The sequence below is a fragment of the Ictalurus furcatus genome, chromosome 2 (assembly GCF_023375685.1).
Source record: "Ictalurus furcatus strain D&B chromosome 2, Billie_1.0, whole genome shotgun sequence".
In the NCBI taxonomy this organism is placed as follows: domain Eukaryota; kingdom Metazoa; phylum Chordata; class Actinopteri; order Siluriformes; family Ictaluridae; genus Ictalurus; species Ictalurus furcatus.
The window spans coordinates 6,445,730-6,467,876 of NC_071256.1; the positions used below are offsets into that span (position 1 = coordinate 6,445,730).

A 22,147-nucleotide genomic window follows, 5' to 3' on the forward strand; every position below is an offset into this window, starting at 1 on the left:
GCTCCTTTGGTCTTCAGGTTCTCTCAAGTCTCTCGCTGGTATTGATTTATTTGTTGGTGGTGTTTTAAGTTCTTTAGAAAAACTCTAACGTGACCTTTGACTTTTGCGGCTCCTTAGCACCTGAAGGCAGGCCCTCTGAAGGACCCACTGCTGGATGACCACGGCGATTTTAACCGCATGGCAGTGGCCATGAAGAAGATTGGCCTGGACGATGCTGAGAAGCTGGATCTGTTCAGGGTGGTGGCTGGAGTCCTCCACCTCGGCAACATTGACTTTGAAGAAGCGGGCAGCACTTCAGGTAAGAACTGGAGACGAGATAAATGACCACTTTTGTGCACGGCTCTCATCTTAAACGTGTTGTCTATGCATATTATTATTAAGTGGTCTGTACAGGGCCATAGTATTGTCTTGTATGTTGTCCTGGAAGTACGGGTCTAAAAATATCATATCACAGTCAGTATTTTATCGTCATTGCTCAGCCCTACATGGAATCTGAATATTTCATCGTGTTATACGTGCACACGTATCATGTATAAAGAAAATACAAAGAAAACAGAAATAACATGAGTTAGTCAAATGGCAGTGTAGGTCCTTTTTACCTTTTAATGAATCCATTCATTTTGATTTTTGTGCATGTGCTCAACTTGTTTCCCTTCGACCAGCTTGGAATTTTATTATTATTATTATTATTATTATTATTATTATTATTATTTTTGTGTGTGTGTGTGTGTGTGTGTGTGTGTGTGTGTGTGTGTCCTCATAAACATCCCATAGTGAGCATTAGAAACTTTTGGAAATAAATACAGCAATAATGTGGTGAACCTCACAGTGATTTAGTGTTTCCTCTGTGAAATAATAATGTCTGGTAGTTAAATATGAAATATTTAAAATCAGGCTGAAATTGCTTTCTGGATGTGTAAAGTTTTTGATGCGCAGGATAACACAACCCTGAGTGATGATAGGGGAGATTTATTCTGCTCCGCTGGCAGTTTAAGTGTCTGAGTCTTTCTGACAAAAGGTCTTTTAGCTTCCTAAATAGCGCTTTTAGACAAAATTCATATTTACTTACATCAAGTGAACAGATGTTCTACACTCATTTTAATGAGGTAGACTATGCGTAGCGTTTCTGCTCATTTACGTTCAGTCGCAGTTAGTCTTAGTCTTTCAGACTTTAAATCGACAACGCCATTTGTTTTCTACGTACGTTCACCGCATGAGGTTGCGATGTCTGAGGCAGAGCTACAAATGTGACATTTGAATTGATATTTTCTTACTTTTATGCAAATTAGTTATGACATGATAATGCAACAAATCCATAAAGGGGGCCTCCATTTGAACTTTTGGAGAAAATCTTTTAACTGGGGTTTCATCTTTTCCTCGGTTCGAGTACACGCTTTTATACCAGCGCTGTTGAATTCTCGATTCTGATTTGTCAGAAGGTGTTGACTGTGTTTCTATCGCAGCAGTTCTGTTAGTCGTTATGGTGCGAGACAAATCACAGGTTTATATTAACGCCCTTGTTTTAATACGCGTAGGCGCTTTGTAACATTCGGAGGTAAAGCTGTAACTTTAAAATTTCAGACAGCGGAATGTCTTCAGGATGGAGGTCTGTGCGGTTTCTCTGTGACGTGGCAAACTGCGTTTTTGTCTTATTAACGAACAGCTGCTAAAACGTGAATGAAAGTGAATGCAGGAATTAACTGAGGAATTAACTTTTGCATGAGTGTTCCTCAATATTAACTGTAACTATAAATGGATAAAACATATGTGTTAGTCTTTAATAATAAAAAAAAAAACAACTAATCATTGGTAGATTGCTTCAGGATGTGCTGTTATATGAAAATAAACAACTTCTGGCTTTGCAATGTGCCACATCACACCAGCCTGTTGTTGATTGATTATTTTCCTATAACTCCCCGTTATAGTATATTTCTTATTTATGTACTCTTAGTACATATGTACTAAGTACTAAGATGTACTCTTATGTACACTTAACCTTAAATAAACCAGATTGTATACGTGTGCAAAGCTGAAATATTAGAATATATAACAATACCGGATGCCTAGATAAATCCACAAATGCATTTCTCTCTTTCTTTTTTTTTTTTTTTTTTGGCCCAAGCGACGTGCGAGATTGGATACGGCGTCCTACTGTGTTTGAATGAAGGCTGATGAGGAACTTAAAGAGCTCCTGATGCACATGCGTGTGGTGCTGGAACGGAGGGAAGCCACCTCTCGATCTGACTTTGCTTCAGACTTCCTTCTTCTCAGTGTGTGCGATTCTGTTTCCCACACCTCAGCGTGATCGATTATTTTAATAACACGCGCAACTCCGTGCTCATCCAGCTGAGTCACGAAGAAACGAAATCCGTCATCGCTCTGCCTCTTCATAGCGCAGACAGCAGTCTTGCTAACTATGATGCTGATGTAGCAGCTGACTTTCATTTTTCATTTAAGGTCAGGTAACATTTGTATAACTTTTAGTGTGAGTTGAGGAAAACTCTTTAAATACATCCAATAATAGATTGTGAAATAACACTGTCAACCTCATTCACCTTTCTTGGTACGCCATGTGTTATAACATAGCAAAACTCTGGAAACAAGGTATGTAATAGCTGGAAACAAGGCAGTGTATTGGAGATGGGAATGTAATAGCATAATGTCCATGGAGGTGTGATGTCCTTGATTTTCCAGCTCTGGTGTTCCTCCTGGATAGGCGTTTTCCCCATTTCTGCTTATGATACCCTGGAGGAAACACAATACATGTCTTTGACATTTATTAACACTGATCTTGGTCACTGGTTCAGAGGGCTTAGTGATCTTTTTTTTCTTCGTGACTCATATTTAATAACCAATGATTAGTCATTTGATCGGAGGATAGATCCTGAAGTGTAACATAACCATTTACGGTTGCATCACATCCATATTAGTGGATGTATATTTTCTTTATTTATGCCCTTCCATTTTCTCCCCAATTTGGTCAACCACATCTTTTCAGAAGGCAGTGTAACACAATTGGAAGGCATCGCTATCTGCCTTCTTCTGCATACATTTCCATGATTAATGTCACCTTGATTGTCAAGGGAGAGACAGTATACCATTCATTCCACCAAAATTTTGCTTCCTTCGCTTTTAGGTCTTGGATGGCTGTAGTATTGTTGGAATTTGAAGTCGAGCTCTCCTGACATAAGTGCAAACGCTTTCCTATTGCACTTCTTAGGAGTTGTCCATTGAAACTACTGACAAATGCGTAAAATACAAGACTGTAGAGTTTTTATAGTGTTGACTAGGTGAGGATCTACTGTAGACGTTTCTTGTATAGTATATTATTAAAACTCGACTTGAAGTTGGTTCTCTTATCAGTCAGTGATTTTTAACTGCCTCTTATACGTTCCAGCCATGGACTCGTACATTATAAGGGGCAGTGAAATTGAATGCAAAGAAAAAATTTGATTTGCCTGACCGTAAAGCCCGTTTAATTTATTAGAAAGGTTTTACTAAGGAAAGGAAACATTTTACCTTCCTTTTGTGCTTAATTCATTTACGTAACCCTGTAAATTTGTGATAATAAAGTCTATAGAATGCTTAGCATTCCCAGGTTGGACCATTCATAAAGTCATTAACTATCAGACCAAATCAAAGCTCCAATGGTTTTGCCCGTTCTCATTTTTTGGTTGACCAGAAAAAAGTCCCTAATGTAATGTTAATATAATATAATAACATATGAGGGCGCACGGTGGCTTAGTGGTTAGCACGTTCGCCTCACACCTCCAGGTTCGATTCCCACCGTGGCCCTGTGTGTGTGCGGAGTTTGCATGTTCTCTCCGTGCTGCGGGGGTTTCTTCCGGGTATTCCGGTTTCCTCCCCCAGTCCAAAGACATGCATGGTAGGCTGATTGGCATGTCTAAAGTATTCGTAGTGTATGAATGGGTGTTTGAGTGTGTATGTGATTGTGCCCTGCGATGGATTGGCACCCTGTCCAGGGTGTACCCCGCCTTGTGCCCCATGCTTCCTGGGATAGACTCCAGGTTCCCCATGACCCTGAAAAAGATAAGCGGTATAGAGGATGGATGGATGGATGGATAATAACATATGGCAAGCAAGTTATATAGGTGCATTAATACTGACAAAGGGAAATGAAAGAGTATATAAATACCCAGGCAAGGAATGACGCTGTGTCGCCAGGCATTATACGCTTAAACAGTATCAAATGTAGCACATCCTGTGAGTGCCCTCAGCAACATACCAAATGAAAACCTTTCTTTTGTCACAGCCAATAGGGAGCAAGGTTTTTCTTCCTCTGGATGTTGCACGAGAGAAGGAAAAACCCACTTATAGCCACTACATCAGCAGTGTTCTTATTTCCCCTTCAATAAAAACGGCTGCTGAGCCAATCAACATGTCAGTCTAGAATGAAATATAAAATCAGTGTATGTTTGACTAGTTAACATTGGTTACCTTTATTTATTTAGGATACCACCATAAATGTTTGGCGGAAAAATAAACGATAAGTTTCTTTTTATTTACCTTCCTGTCTATAAACTTTTCTTGTGTCTACTCCTTAACTAAAGCTTCTGAACTTCGAACCTCAGAGGTTGGACTTCGGAGCTCAGAATGTCGCAAAACTGCGAAGTGTGTAGTCAGGGTTATAGATTTATCAAGCGTTTACGCCTGTATGTCGATCGATCTAAAGCAAACACTTGTATATAAACATCATAACTCATTTGAAGGTAAGCAGTTGAGCTACTTTGTTTACTGATGCCGCTGTGAGCGGCCATTTTGATTGGGCGTCACGTGCATGACGAGTCGTGGAGACCATCCCGAGTTCCCGAGTTGAGACAAGTGACGAGACTGAATATCCCCCTGTCGTGCACCTCAGGAAGGAGCGGATTATCTTGTGTTAGGAGTAGAGAAAACCCTCAAATGCGCAGGATGATGGAGTAGAGTTTTTGTGCCCTGCAGCCAGAGATGTAAGTTTGGGCTGTGTGAGCACCAGAGACACACAGAGAAATGTTTTGTAGAGGAGGAAGTTCTGCTTTCAGTTTGTTTCATGTGAATTTTTTATGCTTGTGTCTTTCTGTATATGTCTAGACTGTACTTGTTCAGCTCTTCGTTTGTAATAGTGTGTGTGTGCGTTCTCTATATGTGTATGTGTTTGCCATGAAGAACTAGTCTGTATCAGTATTTCTCAGCTCTGTGGGGTTTTATTTTAAATGTTCTGTTTGTGTGTGTTTCCCAGGAGGCTGTAACTTAAAGAAGCAGTCAAGTCAGGCTCTGAAGCACTGCGCTGAGCTGCTGGGGTTGGATGAAGAAGACCTACGAGTCAGCCTCACCACCAGAGTTATGCTCACAACAGCTGGAGGCGCTAAAGACACTTCTATCAAGTGAGACCAACTCAGATCTCTCTCTCTCTCTCTCTCTCTCTAACTTACAAAGACACACACACACAAATGCACACAGCTCTATTCTTTCATTACGAAGCATTTCCATGAATTAACTCGCTCATTATTCACTGCTATATATGTTGATGTGGGAAATCTTCCTATTTAAAAGGTTTCGCATGCTCATCATGAACAGTATTGCGTTATGAATGTGTACACTGATGAGGAGCTCTGGAATGGTTCAATTTTAAATATTAGGCTATTCTCGATAGCACTCTTAGTCCCTGACCTGGTGAACTAGCATGAGGATGTGTGTTTCTGATCGAGAGTCCAAAGCACTTCTATAATTCGTTCTGGATAAGGGCGTCTATTAAGAAATGCAGTAAGCCATGCAAAGTTTATGACGTGAAGTCGATCAAGTCGAGGTTTACGTGAGTCAGTCTTCTTACGTGTAGATTTACACACACTCGAGCACGAGTAGGATACGGACGTTTTAACGAATTTACACTATTTTCACGAACACCAAAGTTCTTGTGTAAACGCTCGAACGAACAAATCTGTCCGTGATAAACGAGGGCCGACGTACCCAACGGATGCTCCATGGAAACGGATCGAAAACTGTGTGTAATTGTTGGAGTCTATGGAAGGAGTCTCCAGTGTCAGCACTTCACTGGGAAAGTCTTTGAGTTTCTTGGTAACATGATAAGCTGCACTTCAAGAGAGAAATAGCTGGTGAGCTATTCCCCCACCCCCCCCCCCCCCCCCCCGTTGAGACTTCTTCCATTTTTAAAAATTTATTTATTTATTTCATTTTTTCGCTTTCCGGCAGTTTCCTTTACCTTTACCAACTGCAGCAGTTTTGTGTCATTTAATGTCGGGTTAATGTTGTGCCATTTATACAACTGCAGTTATCACACTGTGGGATTTTTTTTCACACTGTTCCACTTCTAAGTCATCTCAAACCTGCTGTGAACATCCAAGAATCACTGAATGTCATTTGTCGCTGTGGCTACCGACAGATGTCTGGCTCATAAAATTCGTACCCATGTCCTCGCTCACCTTTTTTGTGAATGCTGCACTGGGTGAAAAAACAGGAATGGATGAGAGAGCTGGTGGAAAGCTTCTCACGCACGCGCACACTTTGTGCGTGTGCGTGTGTGTGTGTGTGTGTGTGTGTGTGTGTGTGTGTGAGTTATTGGTCTGTTTTGGTGTGTGGATGTGTTTTTGTTCTGGTCAGATGGATTTACTGGGATAGATTTGAGTTTTTAGGTGGCTGCATAGAGCTTGTACAGACTTGTGCTAATGAGTAGAAAGGGACTAATCACAAAATTGTGACTCTCTCTTTCTCTCTCTCTCTCTGTCTTTCTCTCTTTCTGAGCCGCATGATTTGTAAGCAATAACACAAAATGGTGCATGCTGTTATAAGAAAACGACTATTCTAATCAATGACTATCATTTCGCAGTGTCACATTCGCAAAGTGTTTGTCTCCAACACTAACAATTTATTTCTAAATGTATTAAAGATACTTTCGATCCATTTATAGTTGCAGAATATAGCCAGAAGAGAAGAATATGCACAAAACATAAAGAGTTACTTTGTATCATCACAAGTTACTTCCTATTATCAATTACATTATCGTTTATATGTATGTATACAATAGTAATTCTGTCAAAATCGAAGCTTGTGAGTGAGAAATATGTGATTTAATGCACCAGGAGTCATTAAAGGCACACTCTAGGGTTTTCAAACGAATCTCTCTTTACTGATGGATTGTAACGGTGGTATTGTAGAATTTGCATTATATAGTCCATCCATCCATCTTCTATACTGCTTATCCTACACATGGTTACGGTGGAGCCTGGAGCCTATTCCAGGGAACTCGGCGCACAAGGCAGGGGACACCCTAGACTGGGTGCCAACCCATCGCAGGGCACAATCACACACACATACTCACACACACATTCACACACTACGAACAATTTGGAAATGCCAATCAGCCTACAACGCGTGTCTTTGGACTGGAGAACGAAATTTTTTAGGACCTGTGAATTCAAGTGTCTCAGTCTTTATTAACCAATAGAAGACAAGAGAAAGGGCTGTGGGGTGTTAAAAACCACGCCAGAGCTTTTGCATCACTAGCTGCGTTTACATGGACAGCAATAATCCACTCTTAATCCGATTAAGACCATACTCTAATTAAGAAACTACCATGTAAACAGCAATGACTACGTTTACATGGACAGCATTAATCTAATTATTGACCTTACTCTGATTAAGATAATAATGTGATTAAGGTGTTTACATGAGTCGCTTTTAGAATACTCCTGTCATGTTCCCGTTTTACATGTTTTAGAACATAATTAGATTAACAGTCACCGCGCCACGCCGTCCGACGTCCCACCAGAATTTCATGTATCAACATACAGGTCGTCTACGTTATGGTACCGTATACAGTTTTGGGTGTTTTTATTTTATTTTTTACGAACGCTTTAAGTGCAGTTAATTATTTGTCATGCTGTACGTGCAAATAGACAACTGCTTGAAGCCGTGGGCTGCGTCCCAAATCGCGTAATTACCGTCTATATAGTAGCCGAGATACATGTATTTTTCCCCACTACAGGCCTATAGTAGGCAAGTATGCGATTTGGGACGCGGCCGAACTCTCATGTTCGCCGTAAAACGTAAAACTGCCGTGTGTGATCGTGTCCTGTCGCAAAATGCGGTGAAAACTCTCACACGACGTTCATAATGTGATTAAGGTGTTTACATGTCTGTAATACACGTCCATAATGCGACTAAAACAGGAGTACTCCACCTGTCTTAATTCGATTATTGCTTACTTCTATTATGACCTTAATTAGATTAAGGTAAGTAAAAATTGCTGTTTACATGGTGGTATCTTAATCAAAGTATGGTCTTAATTGGATTAAGAGTGGATTATTGTTGTCCATGTAAACGCAGCTAGTTTTTACTTTCCTTAATCTAATTAAGGTCATAATCAAAGTTAGCAATAATCTAATTAAGACAGGTGGAGTACTCCTGTTTTAGTCGCATTATGGACGTGTAGTAGTGACATATAAACACCTTAATCACATTATGAACGTCGTGTGGGAGTTTTCACCGCATTTTGCGACAGGACACGATCACACACGGCAGTTTTACGGCGAACAAGAGAGTTCGGCCGCGTCCCAAATCGCATACTTTCCTACTATAGGCCTGTAGTGGGGAAAAATACATGTATCGGCTACTATATAGACGGTAACTACGCGATTTGGGACACACCCACCGCTTCAAGCAGTTGTCTATTAGCACGTATAGCATGACAAATAATTAACTGCACTTAAAGCGTTCGTAAAAATATTAAATAAAAAATAGCCAAAACTGTATACGGTACCATAACGAAGACGAACTGCATGTTGATACGTGAAATTCTGGAGGGACGTGGGACGGTGTGGTGCGGTGACGTAATGACGTGTGCCGTTAATCTAATTATGTTCTAAAACATGTGAAACGGGTACATGACAGGAGTATTCTAAAAGCAACTCATGTAAACACCTTAATCACATTATTACCTTTCTTAGATTAAGGTCAATAATTAGATTATTGCTGTCCATGTAAGCGTAGTCAGTGTTTTCTTACTGTTTCTTGGCACACATCTTTAAACCTTTTAGCTGTCCCATTTACTGACATACGCTTAGGATTTTTCTCTCTTCATGCTTGTTAGTTTCTTGAAATTCTTTCTTTGCTCAGCACAGGGAAACACATTGAAACTCTTGTCTGTGATAATCACACGTACGCTACAGTGATCGTGGATGGTCGCACACAGACTGTGGTGCAGTGGTGGCTCATTCATAGAGGATGGTAGAAGCAGCGCCCCACCAAATATTAAACTTCAGAAAGTCCTGATTTATAACTGTACATTTTAAATTCTGTCAGAGTGCTAATTAACGCTTTTGAAACCCTAATGATTTAAAAATGTTAATTTTTTAAAAAAAGGCCAAAGATAAGTCGATAATCCGTCGATTCTCCTTGCGTTTCTAGATGTTGCACATCAGTTATCATGGCACCTGGTGGTCAAACAATTGGAAATGAAACAATCACTATTGGATGTCCATATGGGAATTTTTTTTTTTCTGCCCCATGCTCGTTCTATGAACAGACAGGACAGTTAATGACCAGGGTTGCCAGATTGGTCTGTTTTAAAACCCTCCACAGTTACCAATATCTTGTTTTATTGAATGTAATACGTTTCCGCAAAATGGCAAAGTATAAGTGCAGACAGTGTTTCTATGATAAGCAAAACTATTTCTGTTAAGTTATTGAAAAGACTGAGAGAACGGAAAGGAGGCTTATGGAGTGGATAATGATTGTATTAGACTGTAAGCTTGATGTATGTTGTCGACGTTCAACAGCCTGTTACGGGGTTACTCTAAAATTCCGCTAGGCATTTTCACTAGAAATTCACCTTGTTATTAATGATGACGTTGTGTGCTGTCATTTTTACCATCGGGCACACTTTATTTATGTATGTATTTATTTATTTATTTATTTATTTATTTATTTATTTAAATTGAAAACATTTTTTTACTAGGACTCGAACCTTGTGTTCTGTTTGGGCCGCTTCTTTGTTTTGAAATGTGCTTAGGAAAAACATACTTAATGTGTTCTGTTCTTTGAGTGGTTAGAGGTCCGACTGATCCTCGTCTCTCCTCGCTGAATCACGTCTCTCTGCTGTTATCAATCATCCCACATGGGCCTCTGCTTCCTTCCTAGATTCATTCCCTTGTCAACGTTTTATCTCTTCATTTATTGTGCTGATGTGTGTGTGTGTGTGTGTGTGTGTGTGTGTGTGTGTGTATATATATATATATATATATATATATATATATATATATATATATATATATATATATATATATATATATATATATATAATATAATGTGTGTGTGTACGTGCATGCACATGTGGGAGGGTGGGTGTACAGATGAGCCTCTGTTTTGTGTTGGTGTCTCTGTGAGAAAAAGGTGAAGTGAATGAGAATGATGAATGGTTGCTTAGCGAGAGAGATTCTGGCTCGTTTGTCATGGAAGCAGGCGCTCAGTCACTGATGAACAGCAGGACCACATGTTTGCCGTTACGTCTTTATCAACGAAGTGTATCAGCCAATGCGGTAATTAGCAGGAAGCTAAGTGTGGATTGAGCTTTTCATGGCTTAAGCATTTGAGTTCTGAGGGAGTTCAGAGTGACTTAAGACCAAAAGTAATGTCCAGGAAAGCTGAATGTATTTAGACTTGCATCAATTTTTGTTACCTGCTCATTCGCATTATACAAGTGTAGGTTGCCAGATTTTTCTTGAGTATAAGCATCTGAGAATGGATTTTTCATCTAGATCACCACCTAAAAAATACAGGGCTAGAAAGTGAGTTTTTTTTTTTTTTTTTTCTCTTTTCATGTCAAATGTAACATGATGCAACATAATTGGAAGAGGGGGGGCACGGTGGATTAGTGTTTAGCATGTTCGTCTCACACCTCCGGGGTTGGAGGTTTGAATCCTGCCTCTGCCCTGTGTGTGCGGAGTTAGCATGTTCTCAGTGTGCTTCGGGGGTTTCCTCCAGGTACTCCGGTTTCCTTCCCCAGTCCAAAGACATGTGCTGTAGGCTGATTGGCAATTCCAAATTGTCCAAAATGTATGAATGGGGTGTGCAATGTGTTGCCACTCTGTCCAGGGTGTCCCCTGCCTTGTTCCCAGAGTTCCGTGGGATAGGCTCCAAGCTCCCTGCGACCTTGTGTAAGATAAGCAGTATAGAAAATGGATGGATGGATAATTGTAAGAGACTGTTTTAAAATAACAAATAAAAAAGACTAATACAATGATATACGCGTAAATTAAACCAAAAATTCGGTTTATTTGAACAATCATTATTCTGAGCTTATAAAATAGAACTTGATCCAGCGCGTCCTATAATTTGCCATTTTATTGATCTTTTATACCACATGCTGACAGTTATTGGTGTGCACGATTTAAACAATACACAATATACGAAATCAAGTTCCTGAAACTATTTTGTCGTACATTTAATTCGTTTTTTTGATTTATTGAATTCGTAAAATAATGGAACTATGTTTTTGTTCAACTCCGTGCTATAATCTCAGCTACTCGCGAAATATGATAATGATCTAGTTCTTCATTAGGAAGCTAAAGAAAAGTGACATCCCAATCCAAATCAGCTCCAGGTTGTAACACTACAAAATGGAAACGTTTTAAACGCTACGAATATTTAATGCAAGTCACTGTGTGGTAAAACCATCATTTGTTTTCTTGGTCGTGAATTATAGTCTGCTGTTCATCTGCTCTGTAGGTCATATATGATGAATCTGCATTCATAATGTATCTTTGGGTTAAATGCAGATTAATGAACACATTTAAGATGAGTTGCCTGATGTGTCCATGCTCACTAAATAGTTTCCTTGGTCCAGCCAGATTGTAGTGTGTAATGTAGAGTGTAATGTGGTCTGTTACCTGAAACAGGTTTGATACCTCTAGTTTGAAGGATAAGCTGACCAAGCATTCATTTGCTATGATTACACTCACATTAAATTAATTCATGCCTTTATTCAATTATAACCCTAAATGTTTGGTCCTCGTCGTCTCAGATTAAGATGCTGTTTCATCCGATCTACCAAAAAAAAAAAAAACCTTTTTTTTTCTTTCTGGATTGTAGTATTTATTAATAAATAGAGCCCTTGAATGGCAGTCTATGATTTTTTTATTTTTTTTTATTTATTTTTTTTTGTGTGTGCCTATTTACAGTCCAAAAGATAAATGTGTTCAATCAAACTGTCAGAGCCACGCCTCTGTGTTTGCCACACCACGTGCATAACCCTAGCACAGCTTCTGTCTAGCTTTTAAGTTTGTAGTTACCTCCAAGTTCTGAATATCAGTGTAGGCTCTGTGCCTGAGTGATGGAGAAGAGAAAATCCTGGGTCAAAGTCACGTACGAGTGAGAGCACGATGTGCAGAATGCAGGAAGAAAATGTGAGCACATGCTGATCCATGAGCTTTACTGAAATATTTTACTTTGCTCTCTCTCTCTCTCTCTCTCTCTCTCTCTCTCTCTCTCTCTCTCTCTCTCTCTCTCTTTCTCTTTTCCCTTCTGCAGTTTATAACTTGTGTCTGAAGTTCTACTTCGTAATTCACTTACTGACCTCTTTCCCTTTCTCCATATGTCTGTTTCTCTCCTTTGCCCTGGGAAGACTTTCAGGATTGTGAATAAAACATGACCACCTATTGGTTGAAGAAGTGTGTGTGTGTGTGTGTGTGTGTGTGTGTGTGTGTGTGTGTGTGGACATCTGCCATACAGAGGAATTTAAAGCTTTTCACCCCAAATGGATGATTATATTGACCGTGGGAATGTCATGTACGCTGGTGGAAGTTTTCAGAGACAGGAAAATGCGTTTTTGTCTTATTAACTTCAGTAGAGGGGGGGACAGAAGCTGGTGAGGGAAAGCCTGTTTATAGCTGCTATAACATAAGTGAATACAGGAACTAACTTGTTTTGTGGACGTTTCACAGCATTACATGTAACTATGAACAGATAAAAAGAATGATGTGTAATATGGAGATGTTATTCTGCTTCGTGTCGTGCCACCTCACCTCACACCACCCCGTCGTTGATAACTTTCCTGTAACGGCATGCCCCATCATGTGTTATTCCATTCTTCATATAACTCAGTAAATGAAGTTAATTATGTCAGTTACTTAACCTCTGTTGACTTTAGTGCGTTGGCACACCTCACCTTGGTTAACTCTAGTCTGGTTTCATTAATGTTAAGCCATTAGACAGTAAGGTTGACCGTAGGATCTTGTTTCTCATGGCCTGAAAGTCCTTTATCTGCCCTCTGGTAAACCACTAATGTGTAATTATGGGCCTCCATCTGCTCACACGACCGATGATTGTGAGATTGTTGTGCTTCGGGAACATTCTCCGTTCTCCACATAAACCCTCAGGAGTTCTGTTAGAGGGACTTTTGGGTTCTTGCTGACCTTCCTGACTAAAGCCCTTGCTCATTTTGTGTTGGCTACAGTTCTAGGCAGAGTCATGTTTGAACTTCTTCCGTTCCGAATTATGGGAAGTCACTGTGTTCTTCAGGACCTTCAAAGCTGTAGAAAATATTCACCTCGTGCAAAAAAACCCTGTCTCTGAGACATACGGACAATTCCTTCTCGAGGATGTAATGTGGAAACAGGATGCACCGGAGTTTCACTGTGAATGGCAAAGCAAAGGGTGTGTGTTTGTGTCACAGGGCAGAGAAACACACTCGGTAGAAAGAGCTGTCTGCCCTCTTCCGCATACATGAGAACAGGGAGGTGTACGATTGGCTAGTGTTTATATGATTGAGAGAGAGAGAGAGCATGACCAATTTAGAACACAACTCGCTTCGAACTCATGCGATCTCTTGACAATCGAGCAAACACTTTTCTGTTGCAGCACTCGGGAGCCCCTAGTGTTTTATTTTTAATACATTTACAAAACTTTATGAAACCTCCATTAAGAATTAGCATGAGAGAAAGTTTTGCAGGCGGATGAGGAAAAATAAATGTAATTTTAGCGTCTTGGCCCAAATCTGCAGAAAATCTGTGGTAATTTCGAACATTGCAGAGTTTGCGGGATTTTTTGCGTTAATTTCTGCGAACGCAAAATCACGAAATCCTGTCGGGACTGATTGATGTCTTGTAATTATTAGCACGTTTAATTGCTCAATTGAATAATGGAATAATTGAGACCTCAGTAACCTAAATAAGTTCAACTTGTGTGAAACTAAAGTGTTTGTGATTTTTTTTTTTTTTGGTGGAGTATTTGAATAGTTTATGGGATGTAGGATTATTTTAAAACAAGCTTCTAGTATGTGACCTATATAATGCCATTTCTATTTTCCTCTCTTGCTCTCAGGGTTCCTCTGAAAGTGGAGCAGGCGAATAACGCACGCGACGCTTTAGCGAAGGCCGTTTACAGCCATCTCTTTGATCACGTGGTCACCAGAGTCAATCAGTGCTTCCCCTTTGATTCCTCAGCTAATTTCATCGGCGTGCTGGACATCGCCGGCTTCGGTGAGTGTGTGTGTGTGTGTATGTGTGTGTATGTGTGTGTATGTGTGTGTATGTGTGTGTATGTGTGTGTATGTGTGTGTGTGTGTGTGTGTGTGTGTGTGTGTGTGTGTGTGTGAAAACCTCAAGTGACATCCTGGTGAGGACCAAATGTCCCCACAAGGATAGGAATATTTGACAGTGTTGACCTTGTGGGGTAATTGTCCTGGTCCCTTTTTTAGGTTAAGGTGAGGGTTAGATCTTTCATCTCTTCTACTTTCATATCTTCTGCTTTCGTGCTTTCTCTGACTTCTTCCCATATCGTTTGTCCTTTTTTTTCCCTCTCACTTTATGACTCTCTTTCTCTCCCTTCTAACTCCGTTATCCTCTCTTTCTCTCTGTGTTTCTCAATCTCTCCCGCTCTCACTATCTCGTTGTGTTTCTCAGAATATTTCGAGCACAACAGTTTCGAGCAGTTCTGCATCAACTACTGTAATGAGAAGCTGCAGCAGTTCTTCAATGAGCGCATCCTCAAAGAGGTAAGTGGACAGCACACGTCCTCACTCCTTCCCTCCATCCCTCATCCCCCCCCCATCCCCCTTGCCCTGTGATGGAGATTTACCTTTACCTTATCTCACTTGCTCTCAAATCCCTGAAAGTGCTGACCCTAAGCACTGATCATGTTTTTATTTATTTTTTAATGCTTCAATGAAGTATTATTCTGATTGTATGGGTAGGACGCAGCTGAGCGTAGACTGATTTTACGCCCTGTCAACATGTATATGGATATTTTTAAAAATGTATTGGAACACTGAACACAACCTGTGCATGTCCACTGCAGCTTCTGCAAGTGTTACGAGTTGTACTAGGACTCTGTTTATCATGGTTGCTAAACAAGTCGTGTAAAAATAGAACAGTTCTAATCGAATTATTGTAATAATTAAAAATTATGATGCACACTCTACTGCTCTGGAATTCACCCCACTGACACTACAAACTCCGCCGCGAGCAGAGATTTTTGGATAAGATCCGAGCTATAGTCCCACCTCATCCTCAGTCCCACTCATGATGATTAATCGTTTCCTTTTTTCAAACGTCTTGGGGTTTTTGCGCATTTTGCCATTTAATACGCCGCTCATAATAGACACAACAGTTTATATTGCTGGGTTGTGTATCATAGAATCCAGTGAATTGGATGCAATTGCAGAATTTTTAAAAAAATTTTTATAGCAAAACAACTCAAAACAAGCGAAGACTGTAAAAGGACCCCAAAACAGAAACAACCAAAACAAGGGACTTGAAAACATGAAAGCAAAAACCACTCATGATGCAAATATATGAAGTGTGCATGGTGGACATGACATTGTGAGCATTTTCAAATCGTTCATCATGTAAGCAGTTTTGCGTTTTCGTGCATTATCTTAGAAAATGCTGTTAATCTAGGTGGGATTTTATTTAAAAAATTTTTTTAAAACTATGGCTGTATAAATATTGGGCCTTAAACTGTTTAGTCTGATGAATATGATTATTCCTGAACATATATGATTATTATAAACATCAATCACCTGATCCTAGATCAGTTCTTGGACTTAAAACACTTTTCAAGCTGGGTTCATTTCTCCCAGTAACATGACATGTTACATAACATAGTTTAGTCAATTCCCACCCACCAGCAAGCTTTGCGCAAGGTCACAGGGCAGAGTAACACACTCCGAGGAAAGCACTATCCGCTCTCATACGCAGACATGATTGACAGGGAGAGTGAATATGCCGTCCCTCCCACCCAGAGAGCATGAATACAATTTGCTCTCTTGTACTCCTGGCTATAGATGCATGGCTGTGGCATCGTCACACTTTGACCTTGCGATTTCAAGGGTGAACACGTCTTTGTTGCTCGACTCGGGAGCCCAATAATGTCATTTTTAAACAATATGACTAATTACTGATTCAGATGGGATCAAGCGTGTGTGTGACTACCCCAAATCAAGATGTCTCATTGAGACATTATCACTCACGTGTTCCTGTCAGTGTTACATGACAGACGCAGTACTCGGTAACAATAACAAGATGGTGCATGAGAGTTTTTATAACAAATTGCTTTATGAGAGGTGATGAAATTGCTACTTTTCAGACTTACTGGATTAAAATATTGGGGTTTTTTTTTGCCCTGTATTTCCAGATGTACAGCATGTTATTGACTTTTATTATGGACAAAGAGTAGCTGATCCTAGATCAGTGCTTAGACTGTATCATTTGTTAAATGTGGACATATAGGTAAGTGACAGCTGATCAGAGATCAGTTTTTGGACTCTAATGTGATAAATATGTCTGTATATTCATGAAGCAACTGATCCTAGATCAGTGTTTAGACTGTATCATTTGTTAAATGTGGCCATATAGGCAAGTGACAGCTGATCAGAGATCAGTTTTTGGACTCTGTGGTCTGATTAATATAACCGTTTAGACTGTAAGCTATTGATATTCAAACAATTTTAGCCTCTTGGGCAATTGACAGCTGATCCTAGACTCTGTATGTCGATGTTTATAATTGCTTAGACACCCCCCCCCCCCCCCGCCCCCTTTTCCCAAGAATCACAGCTGCTATAGAATGCATTAGTGTGGCAGCATTTGGATTATGGCCTAAATGTCTTGCGCATCATTAATCCTGCTCATATTGAATGTTTACTATTTAAAAAAAAAAAAAACATTTCTTCGTGTGGACAGGTTTTTTATTTTATTTTTATATTTCCTTGATTGGAAATTAATGCATTTTTTAAAATTATTATTTAGTAACAAAGTAAAATAGTAAAGATAATTTACAGACACTTTATATTTTTCTACAGGTCGAAAGAATACCTAGATCCTAGAGCAATGCTTTATTAGTAGAACAATAAAGCATTGCACTTCAGCTTATGCAGAGAAAATAATGTATACTGATGTATTTTTGAGTCACTCGCTGATGTGTGTTTAATCTGTTCGACTTCCAGGAGCAGGAGCTGTATCAGAGAGAGGGACTGGGAGTGAATGAGGTGAAATACATTGACAATCAAGACTGTATAGGTATGTATCTTTGGTACACACACGCGCACATGCACACAGTGTTTGGGTAATGAAATAAAGACCATCTTCAGGGTTCTACAAAGGAATAATAACTGGAGGTTCCTTCTCTGTAGATCATTATTTTTAATAATCTATGACCATTTTTAAGTTGATTGATTGGACAAGGATCTTTTTATGCTGTGAGTTTGAGCTGTGAATGAACCATACAAATCCAATGACTATGTTTGGTTTGCGAAAGTAAAAAAATAAAATAAAATGTAGGGTCTTTTCCCCCCTTTTCTGGTTGTTAAATCTACTTATCCAACTACAATTAGAAGAAAAAAAAAAGAAAAAAAAAACAGCCCAGACGTTAACCCTCTACTGCATCAATTGTTGCATTTAAATAAATAAATAAATAAATAAGCACAGTTGTAAAAGTATGTGGATGGATTTACTCACTCAAAATATAAAAATATATATAAAAATTAGATCCAAACACCTTTTTAATTCTTTCTCTTGAAACATAAATTTGATAAAATAAGGTGCAATTGCAAAGTGTCTGAAATTACTCATACTGAAGTTTCTCATACTTTGAATGCAAAAAAAAAAAAATGCAAATATACTATTAGAGAAGCCTAGTGTCCTTTTTGCTATGTCGGCCTGTTTCAATTCATGAACGCACGTACTACAGTTGCATTATCGCATGTTGTTACATTTTACCATTTAACAGAATACTCAAAATATATAAACTTGTTTAAATGACAAAAAAAAAATACATGCTAACTCCTCAGATAGTGTTTAAATTTTTTTCCTTTAAGTCGTTTTGTCTAAATATTGAGAAATTGATTAAAAAAAAAATTTTGAGAGCCCTTCAAGGATGACTTTCACCATGCCATGTGATTGCAGAAAAAGAAGTGCAAGCAGCAGTTCCTGGTCATCTCGCATGGCTTTTTTTTTTGTTTTGATTTGTTTTGTCAAAGTTAAAGCCCCCACCCACCTTTCCAGTTACATAGCAAAATAGTAGTATTGTATTATTGCCTATAAAAAAAAAACTGGTGATAAATGAATTGTTGCCATTTGGCAACATCATGCAGTAAAGGGTTGAATCCACTGCTGCTACTGATTTGTCTACATCAGATGTGTATGTATGTTTTCAGTGGTTGTTGTTGGTTTGAGCTAAAGCAGTGTTTTTGTTTTGTGTTCGCTGCATGGTAGTACATATCTAAACCCTGAAGCTCTGTTATCAGTATGTACTGCTGGGCACATGAGTAAATGCGTAGCAGAGAACAAGCAAATAAATGCGACCACACACTAGTCGCTGGGGTAATATAGCATTATGTATTAATTATATATTAATATTGATGGTTTAGAAATGAAGTGAGTGATAGGATGGAGGTGAGAAAATGATGCAGGAAACAGAAATAGGGAGTGATTTATTTGTGTGTTTGTGTGTCTGCTGCTAGTGTGGACTCTGCTTTTATGGTATTACTTTACTCCATCCATGAGAGCTCTGCTCTACTGGGGTCAATGTGAACACACAGTCAAAGGGCTGATGGGAAATTTGTTTTTCTGTGCTGAGTGCAGTAATGTGCTGTACACTCCAATCGATTTCGAAGGCAACATCAGAAGGAATCCATGGACCCAACCAGCCTTGTGTTATCAGTTCAGACTGGTGGTGGTTGTGTAATGGTGTGGGGATTTTTTTTTTCTTAATACCAATCAAGCATCAGTTAAATGTCACTACCTATTACTTTTTTATATTTTTAATTTCTAACACTGCCTTCAATCTCCTGCCTTTCTGAGTCTGTCCTCCTCTATCCATGTTCCTGACGAGTCCACTATGAAGTGCCCACCTAATGAACCCTTCTTTAATGCGACAGCACGGTTTTCTCTCACTGTCTTCCTTAGTTAACATTTTTGTGGGGGAAAATGCTGGCGTACTTTTTACTGTGACAGTTTAGGAGAGGCATGACGGAATGTTCTGGATGCGACTCGTGTGCTTTGTGTCTTAATGTGTTATTATCCTTCAAGAGGTGTTTATGGCTTGTTTTGAATAACTGCCACGTTCTTGGCCTTCGACTGACTGGGCCATTTAATGGGTGTGTAATTTTAAAAAGCAAGCCGTCTATTGACGTGAGGTGTTTGGTGCTTTTGACATATCGGGGAAGCTTGAGAGGCTCTGTTCCAAATAGTGCGCGTCTTCTTTTTTTTTCCTTTCTTTATAAGGCTGTTCGGCTCGTCGCTGCTTCTTCTTTCCTTCAGGTTGTCTGTCTGAGATTATTGCGATATCTCAAGGACGAGTGGTTTAACGTTTGTAGATTTTATATGGAATCATCATTGTGACCAGAAGATGAACTGATTAGATTTTTGGACTTGATCAAGGTCAAGCTCAAGGTTACACAGCACAATTGTAGGTATACGCAACTGTGATGTATTTGTACAAATACAAGTAATATCACTTCTTTGTGTTGCTTTAAAAAACAAACAAACTTGGATCTGAAATATTTTCTAATGTTACTTTTTCCCGTGAAGCGACATTCACTGGACAGCACATCATCCGAGTCACAACATCCCTGTTTGTCAGGTTTCCAAGTAAAAGTGGAAGATTTTATGCACTGTGATAAACACACTCGCCAGCCCTGTCTCTGTTAAAGCTTTCTGCTGTTGTCGTGATTATTGTCATGGTTTGTGTCTCAAATCAAAAATACCGGCTTTACTTTTAAAAGTATTTAATAATCTAGAAAATCCAGAACGCTGGTACATAAAACACAGATTTCAGATTTTCGAATTCAGACACTAACTGTAATAGGGAAACCCGTTAATATTGGTGCATAATAACGATTTAGAATAGTACAAAAGTTTGCCATGTTTTTCGGAGGTCTGTAGACGGGAAAATGTATCCGTTTTTATTACTGCGCTACGTAAGGGCGGTGTGTCAGGATAGTAGAAAGGACTAAAATATCATGCATCCTATTATTTAAACATGGCTTGCTTGAATGTGACAGTTTGTCAGATAAATAAATGAAACCAAAATGGAGACTGAGTTTCTCTCGTGATCCCATTTTGAGATCAAGCAACCCCACGTGGGTAGTTTGGGAACCCGTGATCTAGGTGTTATGGGTCAGGTATTTTGAACATTCTGCCATTATGCACACAATTTTTTTTTTGTGTGTGTGTGTGTTTTAGACCTGGTAGAGTCAAAGCTAGTGGGCATCTTGGACATTTTGGATGAAGAAAACCGTCTACCTCAGCCAAGCGATCAGCACTTTACTGAAACCGTCCACAGCAAGCACAAAAACCACTTCCGCTTAAGTGTGAGTGTTTGTTTGTCGTGTAATTATACAAAGACACACACAGACACTGAAACTAAATACTGTTAATATAACAATCTTTTGAAATAATGGTTGTGTGTGATAACTAGTTCTGCATTTGTGTTCTATTAAATGCTATATAAATATAATATATTGTCGTGTATGTGTGTGTGTGTGTGTATATATATATATATATATATATATATATATATATATATATATATATATATATATATATATATATATAAAATATTCAACACTGACTGTATTGTTATTGCATTGATAGCCTGAATTTTTGGGCAGCTTAACGACACCGTTGTGGGATAGAAATGTCAGCACATGTAGCCTAGCACATGTACGTGTAGATGAGTTCATGAGCGTTCAGTGATTTAAAGGCTAATCTGCTGTCTGCATTCTCAGATTCCCAGGAAGTCCAAGCTTACAGTGCACAGGAACGTGAGGGATGATGAAGGGTTCATCATCAGACATTTTGCAGGAGCTGTGTGTTATGAGACGGTATGAGCACACACACTCGCACTCCACGTACACCTCAGTGTTGCGGTAAGATTGAGATGAGGCAGTATGTGGGAAATGTAAACACATATAAGGTAAAAACCATGACCGGGCGTACTGGTATAAGCAGTGACGCAATGACACTTTCACTTAGAAGTTACTGTATTGTTTTCCCCATTTTAGTGTTTCATTCCTTGCGTACAGCAGTTTGCTAACAATTTAAACAATTATAAAGAATGGAACGTCATGCTTTTTATCCATTTATACATTGAATGTTGTGGATCGAGTTTGTGTTATCATTCACATTTTAGGAGCTATAATCTCTCTCTGCAATTCTCTCTCTTTAGAAGTTATTAGTACTTGTCAGTCTCACTATACACTGAAGATATTTGAGACAATAGATCAGAATTTCAGCTTTCATTTCCTGATATTTAAATTTTCGTTATGTTAAGCAACTTAGAACATGGCACCTTTTGTTTTGACCCACCTGTTTTTTCAAGAGATCCAAAATAATGAAACATGAGATTGAGAGCTGTTTATTGATTGATTCTTTAAACAACTAATAGCTCTGAATGTCTACTCTTGGTTTGAGCCCTGGGTTTCTGCACGAATCTCTGCCTGCCTGTCTGACATCTCGGACTGAATGAGGGAACACCACCTTAAGCTCAACCTGGCAAAATCTGAGCTTCTCGTCATCCCAGCCTGCCCTTCAATCAACCACAACCTCACCGTACAGCTCGGCTCAACCACACTCCAGCCAACCAGGACGGCCAGGAACCTTGGGGTGATTCTTGATGACAGCTTGACCTTTACAGA

The 22,147-nt window shown here is 39.2% G+C and overlaps 1 protein-coding gene across 4 annotated transcripts in view; it reads left to right on the plus strand.

Annotated features, from left to right (window-relative positions):
* Positions 1–22,147, plus strand: part of myo6a (myosin VIa) — a 122,706-nt gene that overhangs the window by 47,224 nt on the left and 53,335 nt on the right. For all 4 annotated transcript variants that reach the window (XM_053645571.1, XM_053645579.1, XM_053645588.1 and 1 more), the window contains exons 11-17: positions 118–298; positions 5,240–5,384; positions 14,335–14,492; positions 14,916–15,007; positions 17,456–17,528; positions 20,694–20,821; positions 21,239–21,334. In XM_053645571.1, coding sequence (XP_053501546.1) covers positions 118–298; positions 5,240–5,384; positions 14,335–14,492; positions 14,916–15,007; positions 17,456–17,528; positions 20,694–20,821; positions 21,239–21,334 — 873 coding nt within the window. The remainder of the gene's footprint in view (positions 1–117; positions 299–5,239; positions 5,385–14,334; positions 14,493–14,915; positions 15,008–17,455; positions 17,529–20,693; positions 20,822–21,238; positions 21,335–22,147) is intronic.